This window comes from Marmota flaviventris, chromosome 13 (assembly GCF_047511675.1).
Source record: "Marmota flaviventris isolate mMarFla1 chromosome 13, mMarFla1.hap1, whole genome shotgun sequence".
Classification (NCBI taxonomy): domain Eukaryota; kingdom Metazoa; phylum Chordata; class Mammalia; order Rodentia; family Sciuridae; genus Marmota; species Marmota flaviventris.
The window spans coordinates 55,238,349-55,264,662 of NC_092510.1; the positions used below are offsets into that span (position 1 = coordinate 55,238,349).

Sequence of the window (26,314 nt, forward strand, 5' to 3'; positions counted from 1 at the left end):
ATTGCTGTCACATTTGCTGTTGTCTCTCTTGTAGGTTTTTTCATATCCCAATAAATTGATTTGACTATCATAGCTTTGGTTTCTTTGAGAAACTTATTATTTTTTAAAAACTCAAAATGCTTGGCTTTCTCTAGTTGTATTACACAGTACTTACTTTGAGGAGTATGCTTATTATATTTCACTGTTGGAGGGATTTCACACACCTACTTTCAACTCTGATGTTAAATGCAGAAACAGACACGGTAGTATAAATTATAGCTAATAGAGAGGAAAAATACATATATTAGAATTACTTATAGGATATTGGCTTTTAACTTTTGTTCTACCAGTCAGATTATCAAAGATTTAGAACTCATATGGTAGAAATGTAAGAAGTACTTTTGTCCAACAAAGAAATTTAATGCCTACAGGAATTCAGTCTTTACAGTTATCATTTATAGCCAGTTGTCAAAATGTTAGTAATTAATAGAATTAATGTTGATTATATTCCTTTTTCTTTGCTGGTGGTTACATAGTGTATGGACAACCATTACTTCATGATTTAAGTTTTCTTAAACTATTTTCTACACATACAGGTTGTTTGTGAGATAATGAAGATTCAGATGGCCAATGAAACTAACTTGGAAATCTAGTTAGGCATTGTTATTTCCTTCTCTGCCATTCTTCTCAAGTGATAGAGTACTTGATTTTATCTGAGTCCAGTCTGCAATAATTTTTCTGTCTTTCCATTATTGGAGCTGCTCTGTTGTTGACCTTATTTATACTTCAAAATCTGAGAGTGATTGTGTTTTTGACATCTGGGTATCCTTTATCTGACAGATAATGTTTTGGGATCCTAAGTTAATTTGAAGAGAGTACTTTCTTTAAGTACTTTTCTTTGCAAATGGTGTGCTTTTAACACCTGCTTACAGAGTCAAATGGTTGCAATACTATTATAAGATCACTTTTTCTTACCAAATTTAAGCAGATGTATAAATTAGGAATAATTTATGCATTCCAAAAACATTTTCAGTGTAATAGGTACTAGTGTTACAAAGGTGAAAAGATGCCATCACTACCTTTGGTATGGATAAATGGCAAGAACTTGGGGTTTGGAGTTGCTTTGATCCAAACTTAACTTCAGTATAAGCTTCAGTTTCTTCATTGGAAACATGGAGATAATCATGATTGTCTACAAAATGTTTATGAGACTCTTATACTGAGGGTTTGTAAATTGCTAGCTGCTGTTATTTGAGGAGTCACTACAGATCAGATGCTCAAGTGGATAGGAATTGCTAGAGTGACACAGCTAGAGTGCTATATCACCATCATCTAGAAACATTTCTTCCCTTGTGAGGCAACTCTCAAAGCATACACTTTAAGACTTTAGAATGCTTGTGTAGTTATGATGTTGTGATGTAAATATAATTTGAATCTGAGGCATAAAATTATGCCATGTTTACCTTTCTTTTGATGCTGCTACATGCCTGCAGATTCCTTATAAGTGGAGGAAATAATTAGCTTTTCAGCACCTGTCAATGGACTGCTTTCCCAAGGATTACTTAATAAGCAGACTCCCTAAGTGGAAATGTCAAGTAATTGAGAAACATGGAATTAACTAATGTTCAAAATTTAATTGTGCATTATGTCCATTTTTGGTAGAATTATTTTTATTTTTTTATTATTATTTTTAAAAGATGGGTTCTTGCTATGATGCCCAGGCTGATCTTGCATTCCTAGGCTCAAGTGAGCCTCCTGCCTCTGCCTCCTGATTGTCTGGGATTACAAATGTGTGCCAGTGTACCTAGCTAGAGTGAGAAATTTCAAAAGTCCCATTCAGTATTAAAATTATTGAAGAGTACATTTATGCTTCTGTTTACACATACCATTCAAGCATATTCATTCTTCAATAAAAATTAATGTTTTCTCTTTTCATTTCTAACTTTACACATTCTATTATCTTGCCACTCTTATAGATGGCAAACACAGCAAACACAGTTGTATATGTGGAATTTAGGTTCATTTTTCTCCCCCATAGAACAAAGTCTTAGGCAAAGATTGTCAGTATTTGTTGAGTCTGTGTATGTAAATAAAATGTGAACCAAGAATGCACTTTTGTCAGAACCAGTTTTATAATACATGAGTCTGAAAAGATAAAGAAAACCAGATATTGCCTTGGATTTTTGCCTCTTTCTTACATTGGATCATCATGTTCTGAGTTATTTCTTTTTACTGGCAACTTTATTTTCTTTTCATACTAATTTATTGCTATATCCCTCGTATAGTAATAAAGTATGAGCTATCTCTCATAGTTTTAAGAAACAGGGATAGTTACAGACATTATATATTCTCTTATCTGATGCTATGATGGATAGGAACAAAGCCCTTTTAATTTCTTGTAATTTATAAGTAGAAAGCAGTACTCATGATTTTCATTATAGAACTGTCTAAAAGATTATGCTGTAATTTTGGGGAGGGCAGTGCAACAGCTTCATAAGTGTTGCCAGTATGTTTTTCCTGTAGTCCAGAGCAGAATTTCTTTGTTCTTTATATGCTGGACTTCAGGGAGATGCTGGTTTGTGACTCTTCCTGGTCCCCCCCCCCCCCCCCCCCCATGAACTGGCCAATTAATGGAAGACTTCCATGACAGCTCCTCATTCCTGTAATAGATAGTCTGGAATCTTTGTTCCTGCCTCTTTGCCAAGACAGAAAGAAGGGGTGACTGAGGCATGAGCTGCCATCCTTGCTTCACCACCAATAAACCTTGTGATCCCGCTGTACCTCACTTTCATCATATGTAGAATAAAGTTGTTAAGCTAAATGAACTCAATAAGGCCTCTTCTGACTCTTTTTTGTTAATTTTTTTTTAGTTGTAGATGGACACATGCCTTTATTTATTTATTTTTATTTTTATGATGTGCTGAGGATTGAACCCAGTGCTTCACCTGTGCTAGGCAAGCACTCTACCATTGAGCCATAACTCCAGCCCCACCTCTTCTAAAACAATCTCATGTTCCTTTGGGGTGGTGGTGGTAAAAATATAATATAAAATCTACCTTAACAAATTTCTAAGTGTAACCGATACAATGTTGTTAATTATATAAGCATTATTCAGTAGATCTCTAAAATGTTTTCAGTTTGCATATTCCCAGAGAATAGCACCCCCTCAGTTTCCCTGACCCCTGTCCACTGACAACCATAGTTCTACTTTCTGCTCTCAGAGTTTGACTACTTTATGTACCACAAATAAGGAAACCATGCACTATTTGTCTGTGGTTGACTTGTTTCATTTGGTAGAATGTCCTCAAAGTTCATCCAAGTTGTATCATATGACAAGTTTTCCTTCTTCTTAATGGCTAAATAGCACAGACCCCATTCTTTTTATCTATTTATCCATTGATGAATATTTATATTGTTTTTAACTCTTGTGAATAATGCTGCAAGGAATATAGGAGTGCAAATGTCTCCTTGAGATTCTGATTTAAATTCTTTTAGGTAAATATTCTTAAGTGGGATTGCTGGATTTTATGATAGTTTTATTTTATTTTTACATTTAAAGTTTTTTAATAACCACCATACTGTTCTTCATAGTGGCTATACCATTTTCCATTCCTACCTGCAGTGCCTGAAATTTCCAAATTTTCCACATCCTTATCAGCATTTCTTTTTTGTTTTTGAATTTAATGATGGCTATTTTACTACTAGTGAGGTAATATCTCAAAATGGTTTTGATTTGTATTTAGTTAGCAATTACTGACATTAAATAACTTTTTATGTCTGTGTTGGCCATTTGTATGTTTACTTTGGAGAAATATCCTTCTGCCTTCTTAAAATTGAGGTGTTATTATTATTTTGTTGAGTTGTGGGGTTTCTTACATATTTTGGGTATTAACCCCTTATGAGATAAATGGCTGGCAAATACTTCCAGTGTGTGGGTTGCAATTTTCTCTGTTTATTGCTTGCTATGCTTCAGAGAAGATTTTTAGTTGATAGAATCTACTTTACTCTTTTTATCTTTTTTTGCTTATGCTTTTGGTGTCAGATCAATGAAATTATTGCTGAGACCAATGTTATAAAGCTTTTCTAGGGGCTTTATAATTTCAGATCTTATATTGAGCTAATTTCCTTCTATTTTTATTATGAAAAGCATTGAATTTTGTCAAATGCTCTTTCTGCATTTCTTAAGATAATTATGTGATATTTCCGTCCTTTGTTCTATTAATGTGATCTGTCACATTGATTGGTTTTCATGTTTTAAACATCCTTGCATCCCTGAAATGAATCCCACTTGATCATGGTGAATGACCTTTTTTAATGTGCTGCTGAATTCAGTTTGCTAGTAGTTATTTGAGGATATTTGCATGTGTGTTCATCAGGAATATTGTCATGTAGTTTGATTTCTTGTAATATAATATATTTGTCCAATTTTGGTATCGGTAATTCTGGCCTCACAAAATTAGTTTGGAAGTATTTTCTTCCATTCTTTTTTTTTTTTGGGGGGGGGGGGTGGGGATTTGGGAACGATTGATGTTAATTTTGAAATGTTTGGTAGAATTTTTCAGTGAAACCATTGCATCTTTAGAATTTCTTTGTTGAGAGTTTTTTCTTTTCCTTGCAGTACCCAGAGCCTCACACATGCTAGTTAAGCACTGTACCATTTAGCTACTTCTCTTACCATTGTAAATTTTTTGCTTTGAGATAGAGTCTCATCTAAAAAATAAAAAAGTTACCTAGTCTGGCCTCAAACTTGCAATCCTCTTGCCTCATCCTCCTGAATAGCTGAGATTGCAAGTGTGTTTTACCATGTTGGGAATTTTTTTAAAAAATTTTAAGTTAAATTATGAATTCAATCTCCTTACCAGTTATGGATTTGTTCAGATTTTGTGTTTCTAAATGTTTCAGTTTTAGTAGGTTTACATTACTCAGAATTTATCCATTTCTTCTAGATAACACAGTGTGTTGAAATAAAATCATTTATATTAGTCTTTTATAATCCATTTTATTGTTCAGCATAGTTTTAATGTCTCCCCTTTTACATCTGCTTTTTTTTTTTTAAAGGAATGAGAATGTGTTAGTCAACATAAATCCAGACTAGACTGTTCAAAGAACTCAGATTGCACTGTTTCTACCATTACATCTACTTTTATATATTTGTATCTCTTTTTTCCCCCCTTAGCCTAGCTAAAAATGGGTTAATTTTATGGATCTTTTTATAAAATACCTGTTTGTTTTCTTCCTTTAAGTAATGTTGTTGTTTTCTAGTTCTTTGTGGTATAAAGTTAGGTTGTTTGAGATCTTTCTTTTTGATTAAGACATTTACTGCTCTAGATGTCTTAGTACTTTTTGTTCTTTCCATAAGTTTGGGTATGTTGTGCTTTCATTTGTTGGAATGTATTTCTAATTTTCCTGTTGAGCTCTTCTTTGATCCATTGGTTGTTCAAGAATGTGTTGCCTAATTTCCTTATATTTGTGAAATTTTTAGTTTCCCTCTATTATTGATTTCTGTTTTTCATTCTATTGTAGTTGAAAAGGACATTTGGCATGATTTCGAACTCTTAAATTTGTTGATTTGTTTTGTGACCTATTGTAGGATCTTTCTTGTTGACTGTTCCATGTGTGATTGAGAGAAACATACCTTCTGCTATTATTGGGTAGGATGCTGTGTGTATATTTGTTAGGACCAATAGGTCTGTAGTGGTGTTCAAATCCTCTATTTCCTTACTGAAAGTGGGTTATGGAAGTCTTCAACTATCATTATGTTGTTTCTATTTCCCCCTTCTACTATTATTGTGTTGCTGTCAAATGTTTGCTTTTTTATATTTAAGTTCTATGATATTAGCTTCATATTTTATATATATATATAAATAAAACATATATTTGTGAATTAACCCTTTTGTCATTATATAATGTCCTTCTTTGTCTCTTGTGACAATTTTCACTTAATGTCTATTATTTTAAGTATGCTTACTGTGTTCTCTGTTACCATTTGTTTTGAATACCCTTTTAACTTTCATACTACGTTTTATCTAAAATGAGTCTTATAGATTGTTTATACTTGATTCTTGTTTTCTTCATTTATTCAGCCACTGTTTGTCATTTCATTGAGAATTTAATTCGTTTACTTAAAAAAATCAGTAGGGAAGGGTTTAAAATTGCCATTTTGTTAACTGCTTTTTGTCTGGTATCTTGTTAGCTCTTTTTTTCTCTTGCTGTCTTCTTTTGTATTTCATTGTATAGGTTTTGTGTTTGATTCCATATTCATTTTCTTTTGTGTATCTCATAATTATTTCCTTTGTGGTTACCGTGAGACTTACATGAAACATATATAGCTGTAACACTATTCTAAGCTGATTGACAATTTACATATATAAACCTCAATTACATACATAAACTCTGTTCTTTTACTTTTTGCTTTCTGCTGTCACAAATTACTTCTTTTATATTGTATGTCCATTTCCGTAGTTTAAGATTTCTAGTTATTTATACTTTTGTCTTAACTCATATTTCAGAATTAAAAGTGACTTATGCACCATGTTACCACATTATAGGATTTTTGTATTTTTTACATATTTACCTTTGCCAGAAAATTTTATGCTGTCCTATGCTTTTGTATTCTATCTAATGTCCTTTTATTTCAACTTGAAGGACTTTTTTTTAAAAAAAAACATTTCTTGTAAGGCGGATCTTGTGGTGGTGAAATCTCTGTGCTTTGATTTATCTGGGAATATCTTTATTTCTCTATTTTTAAAGGATGGTTTTGCCAGATATAGTAGTATTGGTCCTCCCCCACCCCACCTCCATTGCTTTAATTATATCGTCCCACTCCTTTCTGGATTGCAAGATATCTGCTGAGACATCTACTGAGATAGTCTTATGGGGACTCCTGTAATAATCCCATGATTCTAAATCAATTTGTTTATCAAAGACTTGAACTCTGAATGTGAAAAGAGAAAGCATGTAGATTTTGAATCCAGGTCTTAAGACAGTTAATTACAGGTCCTTACCAGCTTATTTTAAATTTAAGGAAAAGCCTGAGTATTATTTTCTTTCTTTTTCTTTTCTTCCTGCCTCTGAAATAGTATAAGGCTCAAGAGCTGGTATTGACATCTCAAGTAAATAAATATATTTACACGTTATTTATTATGAACATATCAACCCATACTTATCATTATGCAAAAAAGATATTTTCCACAGATATACAACTCTATCTGTTTTTTTTTTCCTCCAAGTAAAATGACAAATGTTTTATTCTTTCCATTTAACTGGACTTTTAATTTGGGCTACCATCTTTCAAAACTTTAATAAGTCTAAGACTATTTCCTACTCTGTTTCTTTATTTCTGAGGTGGCCAGAGAAAAAAACACATAACTTCTAGTAGGGCCAGGGCTCTTTAGAAAAAACAAAACAAACCCGTACTCTTAGGCATAAATACAGTGCTTTATTTCTTTCTTGACAATATAATTAAAACATTTGTTTAAAAGCCACATGACAAAATACACTATTTTATAAGATGCCACTAAATGTGCTGATTACCTTTCCCAGAACTAAGAATCTGTCAGAGTGTCTTGGTAGAAATCTTCCCACAAGGGTATCTTTCATTTGAGATGAGTGCAAGGCAATCTAAGATAACCTTTTGTTTTTAATTAAAATGGGAAATAAGAAGCCAATTCAAAAATTTGTCTCCCTTCATTTGCCCAAGGTGAGAGAGTGATAGAATTTCTGTTCTGTTAAAAACACCATAAATTCTGGCTGTGTAAGGAGAGGCTGCAGTCCTTGCATGTGTTGCTCCACGAGCTGCCATGGTCAAGCACAATCAGGATCACTAATGAATTAATGTTTAACCGTCACTTTTTTGTTGGTGGGGTTAAAAAGATATTTTTCCTTCTTGAAATTGAATTAAAGTAGATGTCTTCTAACCTTAGAAGGAACAAGCTTTCTAAGATTAGAACAGATAGTGGAAATTAACAAATACTGGACAACTCACCTTTGAAATGCAGTACGTGGAAGATCATTTTTTACTTTGGCACTCCCTTTGTGCTCACTCAAAGTAGAGAATCAGCAAATGATTTTGAATTGAATTTTTAAAAGTAATATATAATATTATATTCAGGCCAGTCATTCAAAGTATACTGTTCAATAGCTTTTAGTGTATTTGCAGAGTTGTACAAATCTCACTATAGTCAATTTGAGCACATTTTTATCACCTTCGAAAGAAACTTTATAGGCATTTTAAGTTATTCACTATTTCCTATTTCCTAACCCTTTTCCTGGCCCCACCCCTCCCAAAAAGTCCTGGGCAACTACTAGTGTAATTTCTCTCTCTGTAGATTTGCCTATTCTGGGCATATCTTTCATATAATTGAGATCCTGTAACACATGTCTTATGATTGACTTTTCACATTTAGCCTAATGTTTTTAAGGTTCATTCATGTTGTAGCATGTATCAGTACTTCATTTCTCTTTATGGCTGCACAATATTCCTTTGTTTAGTTATCCTACACTTTATTTTTCAGTTCGTCAGTTGTTGACCATTTATGTAATTTCCACTTTTGGAACACTGATTAATACTGTTATTTACATTAATCTACAAGTTTATCTAGACATGTTTTAGTTTTAGCTCTTATATTTAGGTCTAAAATCCATTTTAAGTTAATTTTTTACATGTGATGTGAGAAAGGGGTCCAGTTTTATTCTTTCGCATGTAGCTATCCAGTTGGTGGAATTCAGCACTATTTTATAAAGAGACCTTTCTTTTCCCCTGACATTTTTTCTTGTCATATTTATTGAAAACAAACTAATTACAAATGTAAGCATTCATTTCTGGATCCTGTATTCTATTCCATTGAGTTGTATTTTTATTCTTGTGTTTGTATCGTACTGTTTTGATTATTGTAGCTTTGTAGTAAATTTGGGGTTTCTCAAACTTCCCAATTCCAGATTTGAATTTGAGTCCTCAAATTTTGTTCTTCCTACTCGAGATTGTTTTGTCTATTTAGTGTCTCTTGCTTTTACATACGAATTTTAAGACCAATGTCTTAATTTTTGCAAGGAAGTCAGCTGGGATTTTGATAGGAGTTGCATTCAATTTGTAAATGAATTTGGGAAATATTTTCATCTTAACAATTTTACATTGTGTGATCCATGAATAAATTGCTTTTCTCATTTTGTTACATGTAAAGATTGAAATAGGAACCTATAGAAATTTTAATCCATTAATTCTTAATCCCCTTATAATATACCAATTTTAATTATTTTGCATTGGAGGAACCCATTGAATATTTCATTATTATAGGACTTATTTTGTTGTTTTTAATACAGCTGAAATTTGACTTTTTGTTAGAACTACAGATTTCTTTGGGGTAGAATATATATTAATTTATGTATTCTGAGTTAATGTTATAGTTGTTTAAGAAAAATACTTTGGAAGCTAATTATAAAAAGTGGAATGCTGTTGGTATTGCCATTAATAACAAATAGCTAACTGACATTTTTGTTTTCTGATTTATTCATTGTCATATTCCTTTCAAGAAAAAAAGAGGTAAACATTGCTTTATAAATTGATTGCTTGCTTTTAGAATAAGTTGTAGTTAATATATATTTACATTCATCTTAGGTACCAAATCTGATTCCAGTCTTGATGTTCAAATTGGGAAGACCACTGGAACCTATATTATATAATGATATATTGTATACTTTACCTATGCTTGGTGTTCACAAGGTTAGTATATTAATCAGTTTACTTGGGAGAAAAAAAGAAAATGAGGCCTAAATAGTACATTGAATTCAATTTGGTATTATGAAATTGTAAGCCCCAATAACTATTTCCCTTATTGGTCCATGTTTAAGAATTAATCATTTAAAAAATTTGTAAATTTGTTGTAATTAGTTATACATTATAGTAGAATGTATTTTGACATATATGGAATATAACTTTCCATTCTTCAGGTTGTACATTGGTCATGTAATCATATAGGATAATAATGTCTGATTCATTCTGCTATCTTTCCTATTCCCATTCCCTATCCCTTCCTTTCATTCTTCTTTGTTTAATCCAAAGTACTTCTATTCTTCCCTACCTACCCCCAAGAATTAATTCTTCTAAGTCACTTCATATCCAAATTTTCACATTGACTTTCTCTGAGATCCTCTGAGGTCCTGTTTTTTCTAAGATTCTGTTCCCCCAGGATTGCTAGCTAGCCCTTACCAAAGTTATTTCCCATCCTCTAAGAAGATGAGTAATATTTCAGCAAGCTTCCATTTCAGTCTTCACTTAATAGCAAGGAATTTAAAGTGCTTTTGTCAACCTTAAGGCTGTCTACATTTACATTTATGAATCCAGCGTTTCTTTAATATTTTCCTAGGTGTGTGTAGGACAGATTCTGCGAGTAATCCAACTTCTTGGAACTACCCCACAACTAAGAGGTGTCACTTTGCGCCTGTTGACATCTTTGTGGGAAAAACAGGTAAGCTCAGAAGTACACTTGTATGAGTATTAACATGTTCCTTTCAGTGAAGAAAAATGTCATTATGTGTGCCAGTGCTTTGATGTAGTGGTGTGAGTGGCATCAATGATTGCACTGAGTAATTTTGATTTATTGTGATGTATTTGATCTATAATATAGTCAGTTGTGATTGGCTCTCAGAGTAGTTGAGAATATAAAATAATCTTTTTTCCTTATTTCTGAAATTTATCTTTCCATTTGTGTGAGAAAGTAATGGAAATACGGTTGTAAGTGATTAGAGCCTTTGTAATTAGGATGAGACATAGCCACTTTCTTCTTTTTTTATGAAATGATACAGTACATGGGTCTGTACGAAAATCTTCAGTAATCACAACAGCATTCTTCTCTGCTGATTAGAAGAAATGCATTATAATTTCCAATGCAAATGTAAGATTTGGAGGTAAACATTGTTGCATAAAAGGAGATAATGATTATTCAACTCATGTTGGGAAATTACCTTTTTTTGTGAAACTGCCTTATTAGGACCGTGTGTATCCTGAGCTACAACGCTTCATGGCCCTGTCTGATGTGCCTTCTCTTTCTGTGGGCAAGGAACTGCAGTGGGAGAAACTGATTGCAAAAGCAGCATCAATCAGAGATATATGCAAGCAAAGGTAAAATGTGCTTAATTCTTGGATATATTTTGATATATATATATGTATGTATGTATATATATATATATATATGTATGTATATACATGTATACATATATAAATATTTACTTTTTAAAAAATTTTATTATATGAAAGAATAAAGAGTTTTTCAACGCATGTTTTTTGATTGTAATATTTAGTACTATTGGACATTAACTTTGAGAAGCAAGTATGTCTTTCCCTTTCAGGTCTAGTCTTGTATCAAACTTATGGGAAATTTTATACTTTTCTGGATAACAATTTAATATTACAGTAAAACAAATGATGTTATGCTTTCTATTTTTCTGTATATAAGTTCCTGAAAACAAAGCTGTGGATTACAGTCCTAAGCTGTTCTTTTTTTATATTGTGCCTATGTTATATCTGATCTTACAAGTGTTTTTATAGGGAAGAGGGCTGGTGTTGTGTGCAGTGGTAGAGCGCTTGCCTAGCATATGTGAGGCCCTGGGGTTCGATTCTCAACACTGCATGTAAATAAAGTAAAGGTCCTTTGACAGCTAAAAAAAATATTAAAAAAAAACTTTAAAAAAGCATTTTTATAGTGAAGATCTTCTGTGTGACTCACTGTATGGAATTATTAGGACTTTATAACAAGGACATAAATAATGTTGAATTTCTATCCAAAATTTAACCCATAGGTGAAGATAGAGAGCTGACTGTTCTAGATTAGAGATTACTAAATAGGTTAGAGGAGGTAAGACTGAAATGCAAGAGCAAAGCTCTAACTTTCCTTTTTTTTTTTTTTTTCTTGCATGGGGTAAGGTAAAAATATTTGCAGAGGAAATAGAGTGTATCTGAATTCACCTTTAGTCTTGCAGTTTTGTGTGTTATTACGCCTCTGCCTAGTAGCATTCTGGAAGCCTCTTGCTTACTGTCAGTGACCGAGGTGTGAATGGTGCTTCCTGAAATTTGGTGGACATTTGGCTCAGATTTTTGATTACATGGATAATTCCTGTTTCAAGTAAAATCCTGGTCAGAATTACTGGAATCTAAGCCCTAGTAATTCTGCTTCTTTTCTAGGCTTCTGCCTTTCTGCAACAGACACACACACACACACACACACACACACACAAAAAAAAAATCACCTCGGTCCAAATTATAAAATATAAATATATATATTACAAATATGTAGCCCAACACACCTGGAAGTCTGCATTGTATTGAGGTGTTGGCATGGAAAAAATTTCAGATTTGAGAGAGGTTAATAGCAGACATTCTGATTTTACATACTTAAGGCTGAGGTTCAGGAGAGATTGGCTAGCAAAACAGTTCAGAGACAATAGATAACTTATTCAGTGTTCCGTTCAGATACTACCTTAAGATATGTTGGAATTTTTCAGCTTTAGAAAATCATTTCCATTTGTGGGGCAGTGAACGAATGGAATCCTGTCAGGCCATTTCCTCAATTGACAGTTTGTTAATTAGGAAAAAAATATATCATTGAAGGATAAGCAGGAATTCTGAGAATAGACCTGTGTAACTCTGCAGTTAAAGATGTTCTGGGCACAGCACTGTAAATGTGGAACAGGTAGGAGGAAGGGGAGAAGGATGAGTGAGGTGGTCTGGAAGTGCCTGGTGGGAGACAGGCACTCAGTCACTTGTAATCTGTATCTGTGTTTTTATCATCCTCAGCACTGTGGTGTTATCACGTTAGTATTTCTACTACCATAAATCATCTCCTGATCAAATCTCTGTTTTCATAGTGCCTGGTCTCAGAGCAGATACCAGGCTGAAATAGTTCTGTCTTTACTAATAGTCTCAATAAGATAAGTCAGTATTTTTTTTTTATCATTATTATAGACTTGAGTTTTTCTCAATTCACACCATATAGGATTTCTGATTTAGGAGAATAAAACTTGTTAAAAGGTGTTTTTTGAATAAATTTTTATTTAAAAAAAAATGAGCATTGTCAATAGAAATCAACATGGTATAAATATTTGAATAAAAACATGATGTTATTATTTGAGGGTTAACATATAGTAGGCATCTGGGGAAAGAAAAGATGTGATGCTTTTTGCTCAAAAGGTCTGGGAATGGAGATGGGTGTGGTGGTAGATGCCTGTAATCCCAGCCACTTGGGGAGGTGGAGGCAAGAAGACCACAGTTCAAGGCTAGCCTGGTCACCTTGGCAAGAACCTGTCTCAAAACTAAAGAAAAGAAAAAGGCCAGGATGTAGCTCGATGTACAAGGCTCTGGGTTTAATCATAGTATTATAAAAAACAAAAACAAAAACTGGGAATAGTAAGCTCTAATTTTGTTTTTAAATTGTCATTTCTTGCAGGCCCTATCAACATGGTGCAGACATGTTGGCAGCTATTTCTCAGGTGCTGAATGAGTGCACCAAGCCTGATCAAGCTACTCCAGCAGCCTTGGTGTTACAAGGTCTTCATGCACTCTGCCAAGCTGAAGTAGGTGCTTTTGAGTTGTTTTGGGTAGCTCTGAAGAAAATAATCTAAAAGCCATGCTAGCTACCAGGATGTAAGATTAGATTCAGATAATAAAAGCCTGAATATTAATTCTCAAGAGATTTTTGTTTGGAAGAATAAAGCAGGACCTTTAAAATTATAGAGAAGACTCTTAAACCATCTGGTCATGTAGACATTCTCTAGCCACCAAAGAAAACTTTTGGTTTTTGTTCTTATTTATTTTTATTAAAATAGAAAAGACACTTATGTTTATAGAATTCTTGAATAAATTACTTAATTTTGTGACTAGAGCATCTTAGATTCAGGTGAGGTGAGGAAATTGGCATAGTCTATAGCCATCAAAAATTATTATTGATTTGAAGATTGACGAAGGAATCTTTGTTTCCCAGTGATTAGTTTGTTGGGGGGCGGTAAACATTAGAACTGAACTCATAAGCTATTTTCTGAGCTTTAGACTATTCCTGGAATTACAACATAGCAGAGAATATTTATTGTCTTGAAGAAATATGATAATTGCATCAAAGACCATTCATTGCCTTAGCCAAAGCTTTTGAAATGGTGAATGTACATATTGTTGCTTTTAATGAATGAGGATACGTGGAATTCTTGTAAGGTTATGGCTAATTGTGGGTTATAATGAAAGATTCATAATAATATAAGCAATAACTATATTGAGTGTTTATATGCTCATGTTCTTGTGCTAAACACTTTTCTGTTATGATCCCCAACAATTCTGCAACATAGGAATTAACACCATTTACAGTTGAGGAAAAAGATTTGAGAAAGAAGTTAGATATTTGTTCAGGATCTTGGTAAGAGAATAAACTTTTGTGTGGACACTTATTTCATCAGATGGTGAACATCATTCCTATTGAGAGACTGGTGTGTGGTAGTGACAGTGCTTTCAGATTATGTGCCCAGTAGTTAGAAAAGTTGTTAGAACTTTATGGTGGAAGATGGTTACAGGAGGGGATTACTACATATATCCAAGGACTTCTGTCTTTTATTGCTTCAATCACTTTAGGGATTTGGGAATATCATTTAATAATTATATTACTATTCAAGATTTATTTATGCTAATAAAGCTAGACCTTATTTTTCAATAGGTTTTGAGCAGAAACAGAATTCTATGCTTCTCTTTCCAAAAATTGACCACTTTTATTATTTTGAAGTATTTCCTTTTCTTATTTTTTCCAAATAGGCATCAACTCATTTCTGAAATTAACTTTTTCCCCCTAATAAATAGTAATTCAGTCTTACTGTTTCTACAATTCCATTGTTTCCTGCTGTTACTGTAAGATTTATATCAATGCTTTCTAACTCATAAAAGATGCCCTGAGTTTGGCACTGACTTTTCTTGTTCAGTTTTTGTAAGGCATCATTGTTAATGGTGGTTAGTACTCCCGAAATGAAAAATATTGCCTGGTGTGGTAGAAAGCATCATTGTTTTAGACACTTGTGGAATTTTATCTGATAACCAGTTGTTAGCTGTGTGTCCATTGACTATTTTGCTTATCTTCTCTGAGATTTTGTTTCTTCAAATGAAGATGAAATCACATTATACAGAAAAGACCTAGCATAATATCTACCCATATACGTGTTCTCTAAATGTTGAATTTTCTCCTGGTATGAATTAGTACTTACTTGGATAAAATTAATGCCCTCAAGGAGGGTCTAAATAACTTTTTAATTTTTTCCTTGAAATAAATGTATGATGTGATCAATTTAACTTTTTCTTCCAAATGGCATCCTACCTTCATTCATTTTGTACTTCATGGAGACTTTTGGGATTATTGAGTACTTTGTCCCTACTCCAGTCTCCCAATCTAAACCATTACCCAAAAAGTTAGTTTTTGAGTCCATTATTATACAGTGCTACCTTATTCTCACATTCTTTTGTACTCTAGAAGAATTGAGGCATCATATTTAGATATTTAATAAAGTCTATATCTTATTTGGATGCCTCAACAGTCCTTCATGCATTTAATTAAAGGTTTCCTTTCCCATTATGCCTTCCACTAATACTACAAAATCCAAATCCCATATCTTTTTTATCAAAATTCACTTTTAAGAAACTTGACTAATATATTACAAATTAAATTAGAATTCCATAGGTTGTCTATCTAACCATAGCTGCTAGTTTCCTTAAGTTCTTTTTTGTTTCTCCTCTATTACTTTTTATTGCTTAATTTTTTATTGTCGGTTGTTCAAAACATTACATAGTTCTTGATATATCATATTTGACACTTTGATTCAAGTGGGTTATGAACTCCCATTTTTACCCCATATACAGATTGCAGAATCACATCAGTTACACATCCATTGATTTACTTATTGCCATACTAGTGTCTGTTGTGTTCTGCTGCCTTTCCTATCCTCTACTATCCCCCCTCCCCTCCCCTCCCCTCTTCTCTCTCTACCCGCTCTACTGTCATTCATTTCTCCCCCTTGTATTATTTTTCCCTTTCCCCTCACTTCCTCTTGTATGTACTTTTGTATAACCCTGAGGGTCTCCTTCCATTTCCATGCAATTTCCCTTCTCTCTCCCTTTCCCTCCCACCTCTCATCCCTGTTTGATGTTAATCTTCTTCTCATGCTCTTCGTCCCTACTCTGTTCTTAGTTACTCTCCTTATATCAAAGAAGACATTTGGCATTTGCTTTTTTAGGGATTGGCTAGCGTCACTTAGCATAATCTGCTCTAATGCCATCCATTTCCCTGCAAATTCTATGATTTTGTCATTTTTTAATGCAGAGTAATACTCCATTGTGTATAAATGCCACATTTTTTTTTTATCCATTCATCTATTGAAGGGCATCTAGGTTGGTTCCACAGTCTTGCTATTGTGAATTGTGCTGCTATGAACATCGATGTAGCAGTGTCCCTGTAGCATGCTCTTTTTAGGTCCCTAGGGAATAGACCAAGAAGAGGAATAGCTGGGTCAAATGGTGGCTCCATTCCCAGCTTTCCAAGAAATCTCCATACTGCTTTCCACATTGGCCATACCAATTTGCAGTCCCACCAGCAATGTACAAGTGTACCCTTTTCCCCACATCCTCGCCAGCACTTGTTGTTGTTTGACTTCATAATGGCTGACAATCTTACTGGAGTGAGATGGTATCTTAGGGTGGTTTTGATTTGCATTTCTCTGACTGCTAGAGATGGTGAGCATTTTTTCATGTACTTGTTGATTGATTGTATGTCCTCCTCTGAGAAGTGTCTGTTCAGGTCCTTGGCCCATTTGTTGATTGGGTTGTTTGTTATCTTATTGTCTAATTTTTTGAGTTCTTTGTATACTCTGGATATTAGGGCTCTATCTGAAGTGTGAGGAGTAAAGATTTGTTCCCAGGATGTAGGCTCCCTATTTACCTCTCTTATTGTTTCTTTTGCTGAGAAAAAACTTTTTAGTTTGAGTAAGTCCCATTTATTGATTCTAGTTATTAACTTTTGTGCTATGGGTGTCCTATTGAGGAATTTGGAGCCCGACCCCACAGTATGTAGATCGTAGCCAACTTTTTCTTCTATCAGACGGCGTGTCTCTGACTTGATATGAAGCTCCTTGATCCATTTTGAATTCACTTTTGTGCATGGCGAGAGAAAGGGATTCAGTTTCATTTTGTTGCATATGGATTTCCTGTTTTCCCAGCACCATTTGTTGAAGATGCTATCCTTCCGCCATTGCATGCTTTTAGCCCCTTTATCAAATATAAGATAGTTGTAGTTTTGTGGATTGGTTTCTGTGTCCTCTATTCTGTACCATTGGTCCACCCGCCTGTTTTGGTACCAGTACCATGCTGTTTTTGTTACTTTTGCTCTGTAGTATAGTTTGAAGTCTGGTATCGCTGTACCGCCTGATTCACACTTCCTGCTTAGCATTGTTTTTGCTATTCTGGGTCTTTCATTTTTCCATATGAATTTCATGATTGCTTTCTCTATTTCTACAAGAAATGCCGTTGGGATTTTGATTGGCATTGCATTAAACCTATAGAGAACTTTTGGTAATATCACCATTTTGATGATGTTAGTTCTGCCTATCCATGAACAGGGTATATTTTTCCATCTTCTAATATCTTCTTCTATTTCTCTCTTTAGGGTTCTGTAGTTTTCATTGTATAAGTCTTTCACCTCTTTTGTTAGGTTGATTCCCAAGTATTTTATTTTTTTTTTTTGAGGATATTGTGAATGGAGTGGTTGTCCTCATTTCCATTTCAGAGGATTTGTCGCTGATATACAGGAATGCCTTGGATTTATGCATGTTGATTTTATATCCTGCCACTTTGCTGAATTCATTTATTAGCTCTAATAGTTTCTTTGTAGACCCTTTTGGGTCTGCTAGGTATAGAATCATGTCACCTGCAAATAGTGATAATTTAAGTTCTTCTTTTCCAATTTTTATGCCTTTAATTTCTTTCGTCTGTCTAATTGCTCTGGCCAGTGTTTCGAGAACTATGTTGAACAGAAGTGGTGAGAGAGGGCATCCCTGTCTTGTTCCAGATTTTAGAGGGAATGCCTTCAATTTTTCTCCATTCAGAATGATGCTAGCCTGAGGCTTAGCATAGATTGCTTTTACAATATTGAGGTATGTTCCTGTTATCCCTAGTTTTTCTAGAGTTTTGAACATAAAGGGATGCTGTACTTTGTCGAATGCTTTTTCCGCATCTATCGAGATGATCATATGGTTCTTGTTTTTAAGTCTATTGATGTGGTGAATAAAATTTATTGATTTCCGTATATTGAACCAGCCTTGCATCCCAGGGATGAATCCTACTTGATCATGGTGCACAATTTTTTTTGATATGTTTTTGTATCCGATTCGCCAGAATTTTATTGAGGATTTTTGCATCTAGGTTCATTAGAGATATTGGTCTGTAGTTTTCTTTCTTTGAAGTGTCTTTGTCTGGTTTAGGTATCAGGGTGATGTTGGCCTCGTAGAATGAATTTGGAAGTTCTCCCTCTTTTTCTATTTCCTGAAGTAGCTTGAAAAGTATTGGTAATAGTTCCTCTTTAAAGGTTTTGTAAAACTCTGCTGTATACCCATCCTGTCCTGGGCTTTTCTTAGTTGGTAGTCTTTTGATGGTTTCTTCTATTTCCTCAGTTGATATTGGTCTGTTTAGGTTGTGTATATCCTCCTGACTCAATCTGGGCAGATCATATGACTTAAGAAATTTATCGATGCCTTCACTATCTTCTAATTTATTGGAGTATAAGGATTCAAAATAATTTTTGATTATCTTCTGTATTTCTGAAGTGTCTGTTGTGATATTGCCTTTTTCATCCCGTATACTAGTAATTTGAGTTCTCTCTCTTCTTCTCTTCGCTAGCATGGCTAAGGGTCTGTCGATTTTGTTTATTTTTTCAAAGAACCAACTTTTAGTTTTGTCAATTTTTTCAATTGTTTCTTTTGTTTCGATTTCATTAATTTCAGCTCTGATTTTAATTATTTCTTGCCTTCTACTTCTTTTGCTGTTGTTTTGCTCTTCTTTTTCTAGGATTTTGAGATGAAGTATGAGATCATTTATTTGTTGGTTTTTTCTTTTTTTAAGGAATGAACTCCAAGCAATGAATTTTCCTCTTAGAACTGCTTTCAATGTGTCCCATAGATTCTGATATGTTGTGTCTGTGTTTTCATTTATCTCTAAAAATTTTTTAATTTCCTTCTTGATGTCTTCTATAACCCATTGATCATTCAGTAACCTATTGTTCATTCTCCAAGTGATGTATGCTTTTTCCTTTCTTCTTTTATCGTTGATTTTCAGTTTCATTCCATTATGATCAGATAAGATGCATGGTATTATCTCTATTCCTTTATATTGTCTAAGAGTTGTCCTGTGACATATGATCTATTTTTGAGAAGGATCCATGTGCTGCTGAGAAAAACGTGTAACTGCTTGATGTTGGGTGGTATATTCTATATATGTCAATTAAGTCTAGGTTATTAATTGTGTTATTGAGTTCTATAGTTTCCTTATTCAACTTTTGTTTGGAAGATCTGTCCAGTGGCGAGAGAGGTGTGTTGAAGTCTCCCATGATTATTGTATGGTGGTCTATTAGACTCTTGAACTTGAGAAGAGTTTGTTTGATGAACATAGCTGCACCATTGTTTGGGGCATATATATTTATGATTGTTATGTCTTGTTGGTGTATGGTTCCCTTGAGCAGTATGTAGTGTCCCTCTTTATCCCTTTTGATTAACTTTGGCTTGAAATCTATTTCATTTGATATGAGTATGGACACTCCTGCTTGTTTCCGAAGTCCATATGAGTGATATGATTTTTCCCAACCTTTCACCTTAATTCCATGTATGTCTTTTCCTATCAAATGCGTCTCCTGTAGGCAGCATATTGTTGGGTCTTGTTTTGTGATCCATTCTACTAGCCTGTGTCTCTTAATTGGTAAGTTTAAGCCATTAACATTTAGGGTTATTATTGAGATATGGGTTGTTCTTCCAGCCATATTTGTTTATTTATGTTACTAAACATGGTTTGTTTTCCTCTTTGATTATTTTCCCCCCCTTTACTGTCCTACCTCCCACTGTTGGTTTTCATTCTTATTTTCCATTTCCTCTTCCTATAATGTTTTGCCGAGGATGTTTTGAAGGGATGGTTTTCTAGCTGCAAATTCTTTTAACTTTTGTTTGTCGTGGAAGGTTTTAATTTCATCTTCCATCCTGAAGCTTAATTTTGCTGGATACACAATTCTTGGTTGGAACCCATTTTCTTTCAGTGTTTGAAATATGTTATTCCAGGATCTTCTAGCTTTCAGAGTCTGTGTTGAAAGATCAGCTGTTATCCTGATTGGCTTACCCCTAAATGTGATCTGCTTCCTTTCTCTTGTAGCTTTTAAAATTCTCTCCTTATTCTGTATGTTGGGCATCTTCATTATAATGTGTCTAGGTGTGGATCTCTTATGATTTTGCACATTCGGCGTCCTGTAGGCTTCTAGGATTTGGGATTCTGTCTCATTCTTCAATTCTGGGAAGTTTTCTCGTATTATTTCATTGAATAGATTGCTCATTCCTTTGGTTTGGACCTCTATACCTTCCTATATCCCAATGACTCTTAAGTTTGGTCTCTTTATGTTATCCCATATTTCTTGGATGTTCTGCTCATGGTTTCTTCACAGTCTTGCTGAGCTGTCTATGTTCTTTTCAAGTTGAAATACTTTGTCTTCATTGTCTGATGTTCTATCTTCTAAGTGTTCTACTCTGCTGGTAGTATTCTCAATTGAGTTTTTAAGTTGGTTTATTGCTTTCTGCATTTCTAGGATTTCTGTTTGTTTGTTTTTTATAACCTCTATCTCCCTGTATAGTTGATCCTTTGCTTCCTGGATTTGTTTGTGTAATTCCTTGTCGAAGTGATCTTTCATTGTCTGATTTTGCTGTCTAATGTCTTCCTTGATACTCCAGATCATCTGAAGCATGTATATCCTGAATTCTTTATCTGATATTCCATCTGCTGCAGCTGTTACCTCTTCTAAAGTTGTGTTGACCTGCATTGCTTGTGGTCCTTTCTTTCCTTGTCTTTTCATACTGCTTGCGTTTCTTTCTGCTTGGTGAAACTGTTGTGTTTTTGAAAAATTTTTCCCCCTATATATTTATATTGCTCTTGTATAGTTGAAAAATCTCCCTTGCAGGGTCGGGCGTCGGTCTGCCTACCTTGCAGGCGCGGGCGGCGGCTCTGCTCTGCCTCTCCTCCAATTGGTGTGAGGTGTCTACCACGCCCGCGGACCCCTGGGCCTGTTCTGTTGGTCGGTCGCAGGTCTGCCTACCTTGCCGGCGCGGGCGGTGGCTCTGCTCTGCCCTTACTCCAATTGGGGTGACGTGTCTACCACGCCGGCGGGTCGCTGAGCTTATTCCGGGCGCCGGAGGCGGCTCTGCTCTGCCCTTACTCCAATTGGCGTGTCGTGACTACCACGCCGGCAGGTCACTGGCCCTGTTCCGGGCGCGGGCGGCGGCTCTGCTCTGCCCCTACTCCAATTGGGGTGACGTGTGTATCACGCCAGCAGGCCACCGGGCCTGATCCGCCGGTCGGTCGCATGTCTGCCTACCCTACAGTCGCGGGCGGCGGCTCTGCTCTGCCTCCCCTCCAATTGGTGTGACTTGTCTACCACACCCGTGGTCTGCTGGGCCTGTTCCGGGTGCGGGCGAAGGCTCTGCTCTGCTCCTACTCCAAATGGGGTGACGTGTCTGTCGCACCAGCAGGCCACTGGGCCTGTCCCGCTGGTCGGTCGCAGGTCTGCCCACCTTTCAGGCACAGGTGGCAGCTCTGCTCTGCCCCTACTCCAATTGGGGTGTCGTGACTACCACGCTGGCAGGTCGCTGGGCCTGTTCCTGGCGCGTGTGGCGGCTCTGCTCTGCCCCTACTCCAATTGGGGTGACGTGTGTACCATGCCGGCATGCCGCTGGGCCTGATCCGCTGGTCTGTCACAGGTCTGCCTACCTTGCAGGCGAGGGCAGCAGCTCTGCCCTGCCCCTCCTACCACGCCCGCGGACCGCTGGGCCTGATCTGCAGGTTGGTCGCAGGTCTGCCCACCCTGCGGGCACGGGTGGCGGTTCCGCTCCGCCCCCACTCCAATTGGGGTCACGTGACCACCACACAGGCGGGCCGCTGGGCCTGATCCGGGCGCGGGCGAAGGCTCTGCTCTGTCCCTACTCCAGTTGGGGTGACGTGTGTACCACGCTGGCAGTTCGCTGGGCCTGATCCGCCGGTCTGTCGCAGGTCTGCTTACCTTGCAGGCGTGGGCTGCGGCTCTGCCCTGCCCCTCCTACCACGCCCGCGGACCGCTGGGCCTGATCTGCAGGTTGGTCGCAGGTCTGCCCACCTTGCGGGCGCGCGTGGCGGCTCCGCTCCGCCCCCTCTCCAATTGGGGTCACGCGACCTCCATGCCAGCGAGCCGCTGGGCCTGCTCCGGTCGCAGGCGGCGGCCCCGCTCCTCCCCTCTGGCTTGATGACAAAGCGAGAGAGACTTGGGTGTCTGTGACTCACCCTCCCTACCAGGAGACCAACTGTTTCTGTCGCCGCTGGTATTGATGAAGTTCTCTCCTCCGCCGCTTTCTGATGACATCAGATCTCTGCCATGTTGGTATCCTATGCTAATGGCAGCATTTCGTTCCCTTTGCCGGGTGACCAAAGCAACGGGTGAGTCCTGACCGGCCCTCACAGGCCCCGTCTCAGTCCTGTTGCCACTGCCCACGAAGGCTCGGTTGGTATTTACCTCCACAGTACTCAGCAGGACCCGGACCGAGAAGCAGTTAAGTTCTTTTTTTTTTAAAAATATTTTTTAGTTGTCAATGGACCTTTATTTTATTTATTTCTATGAGGTGCTGAGAATCGAACCCAGTACCTCGCACATGCTAGGTAAGCGCTCTACCAAAAGAGCCACAACCTCAGCCTCCTTAAGTCCTTTTTAAAACAAGATGGGCATTAATAAGTAATAAAGTAATTCCAGCAGTATTGCTTTATTACTTATTAATAAAGTAATAAGTAATAAAGTAATAAGTAATAAATAATTTTTAAAGTAAAAAATTGCTTCATTTTACTTTAAAAAATTGCTTCCTTACCCTTTATTTTTCATCTGTTTCTTTTCTAGAAAGTAAACTATATTATTGATGCTTATTAGACATGAATAAGTCATATATACTGTGCTTTCTTTATACAAATGACAAATGTCCTGAGTTGTGGTATTTGTAGAAACTGCGTTTCTATTAGTTTTGGTAATAAAAATGTTCTTTTTAAATGTCTGGTCATGAATAGCTTTATGTTCATCTAAATAAGTAGAAAAAATTGCTTTCCCTTTCCATCTTGACTTTCTGACTTTATATAGAATAAAACATCTTGATGGTAGTACTGTATCTCTCGGTTTTATTTAAGGCTTCCCAGGCTCTGTTTGTGTGCTTCCATTATTTGTGAAGCTGCTCCTTGATAGTCTGTGCTGCATGTTAAAGTTTAAAATCTACAGAATTCAGCAGTTCTGGTTGGACTGTGCTCATTACTTTTGGGCTAATCTTTTGCTTTCTGGCTAGCTTGCTGTCCTGTGGAGTCAGTGTGCATTCTGGGAGCTCTGCCTCCTAATTGATGTCATGTGTGAAGCCTTGCCACAGCCTCCAGTTTCAAGAATGAAAATATTCAGCATAGTTAAAAATTCATTTCCCAGCAGCATTTGGTAGTGATTTGTGTATCCATTACTTTCCAGATCTTTGACTATCAAATATGATTAAGACCAGAGAAAGATAGCCTTAAACAACAAAATAAAGCAAATCAGCAAGAATAAGAATAATCAGGATAAGCCCAGCTTTGAGAATATCTCGGTTAGAAAGCCATTAAGAATCAAATTTTTCAGGGATTTTCTGAACTTTACCTTTGTGTAAGAAGTAGCACTTTTTCCCTTTAAGGTTGACAATGAACATCTGTTTTGAAGTCATAATATGAAGTTTATTTATCATTGAGAGAGCCTGATTAAGCTTACAGTTACTGCTGCTAACTCATTTGCATGGAGACGAATGAGAGGGATTGGAAAGGATGGAGTCTACTCAAATACCAGCTCTGTCAGCGCAAAGATTTAGTTTCCAGTAGAGTTTCTCTAGTTCTTCTTTGCTAAACAAAAAATAGAAGCCTCTAGGAGTCCTGTCCTACCATCAAGACAAGGATGTAATTTGGCAGTTTGGAATTAGAAAAAAAATTTATTCTTTTTTTTTTTTACACATTATTGACATGTTGAATTGGACTTTATACATTTCTTTTTTAGGGAACTACTTTTCAAAAAACCATAGCTATTATTTCCTAGGTATCTAGTATGAACTTGGCCATCATGTGGGATTGTAAGATTTCATTTTATAGAGAGGAAACAGAGACTCTGGTGATTTAGCTAACTTTCCCAAGGTCATGTGGCTCGGCTCACAAAAGTGGACCTAGGACTCTGAGTCTCGGACTGGGGATATATAGCTCAGTTGGTAGAGTGCTTGCTCCGCATGTACAAGATCCTGGGTTCAATCCCCAGCACCACGAAAAAGACTGAGTCTCATGCTCTTTTGTTACTCCCAGGTTTCCTTCCCTGGAAAAATATGAGCATTGAAAGAAAGTAATTTTATTTATCTTGAATCCAAGGGTTTGTCATTTTCAAAGGAAAATAATATTCTTGCATTCTTTTCCATCTGGCATCTAATTTTCTTACTTTATGACTTTATACAGAGTAATTGTTTTAAAAAACAATATTCTCAAGTTTTTAGAAACAAGTTTTATTGAGATATAATCCACATTTATGCAACATATCAATTTACTGTGTATCATTCAATGTTTTGAATGTATTTACAGAGTTTTGCAGCTATCTCCTCAACAAATATTAGAACATCCTTCCTCCCGCCCCCCCCCCCCCCAAAAAAAAACCCCACACCATACCCTGTAGTTCTCACCCTATTCTCCACATTCCACATTCCCCCTAGCCTTAGGCATTTTACCTTCTCTCTTAACAAGTTCACCTATGCTGGACATTTCATATAAATGGAAACAGAATTTATGGTATGTTGTCTTTTGTGACCAGCTTCTTTCACATGTTATGTATTCAAAATTTATCTAGGTTGTAGCAGGTGTCCATACTTCATTTCTCTTTTATATTTAAGTGATAAGTGAATTGTGGCATAGCCATATAGATTATCGATTCATCAATTGGTGGACATTTGGATCTGTTTCCATTTTTTGGCCATTATGAATAATGCTGTTGTGAACATTTGTACAAGTTTTTGTGTAGACATATGTTTTCATTTTTGGAGTTCTAGCACTGTGAGTGGAATTGTAAGGTCATGCAGTAATTCTGTTTTAACCATTGAAGGAACTGCCAGACATTTCCAAAGTGACTGCCGTTTTACATTGGCACCAGCAATGTTGTATGATGGTTCTAATTTCTTCACATCCTCGTTAATACTGTGGTTATCTCTTATTTTTTTTTAATTTATTGGTTCTTTTTAGTTACATATGACAGCAGAGTCCATTATGATATAGTGTACAAGCATGAAATATATCTTATTCTAATTAGCACTCTTTTTGTAGATGTACATGATAGTGGGATTCATTGTGGTATATTCATTTATGTACATAAAAAAATTATGTCAAATTCATTCCCTATCTTTCCTTTTCCTATCCCTCTTTCCTTCCTTTCAACCCCCTTTGTCTAATAGAATAGAACTTCTATTCTTTTACTCCCCACATTTATTGTTAGTTAGCTTTCACATATTGGAAAACATTCAACCTTTGGTGTTTGGGGATTGGCTTATTTTACTTAGCATGATAGTCTCGGATCCATCCATTTACTTGAAAATGTTATAAAGTCACTCTTCTTAATGGCTGAGTAATACTGTATTGTATGTATGTATATATGTGTATGTGTATATATATATACACACGCACACACCACATTTTATTTATCCATTCATTTGTTGCAGGGCACCTAGCTTGGCTCTGTAGCTTAACTTTGTTTTGAAAATAATGCCCATCCTAGCAAGTAGGAAATGGTATTTCATGTGATTTATATTTGTGTTTCCCTGATGATGAATGATATTGAATATCTTTTCTTATTTTTATTGGCCACTTGTTTTATCATTTGGGACAAAAGTCTCTTCAGATCCTTTCAATATTCTTTTATTCATTGCTTTTAGTTCCTGCTTAGTGAAGCTGCATTTCATCTTACAGGAATGATTAGTGAAACAATTTTGTCCAGACACTTAAGTAAGGGATACTGAAAAAGCATGAGCTTGATTTGGGGGC

At 35.9% G+C, this 26,314-nt stretch overlaps 1 protein-coding gene across 5 annotated transcripts in view; it reads left to right on the forward strand.

Moving 5' to 3' along the window:
- The window catches only part of Focad (focadhesin), a 299,533-nt gene that overhangs the window by 120,296 nt on the left and 152,923 nt on the right, over window positions 1-26,314 (forward strand). For all 5 annotated transcript variants that reach the window (XM_071600672.1, XM_027950623.3, XM_071600673.1 and 2 more), the window contains 4 exons: window positions 9,593-9,697; window positions 10,341-10,442; window positions 10,965-11,095; window positions 13,416-13,542. In XM_071600672.1, coding sequence (XP_071456773.1) covers window positions 9,593-9,697; window positions 10,341-10,442; window positions 10,965-11,095; window positions 13,416-13,542 — 465 coding nt within the window. The remainder of the gene's footprint in view (window positions 1-9,592; window positions 9,698-10,340; window positions 10,443-10,964; window positions 11,096-13,415; window positions 13,543-26,314) is intronic.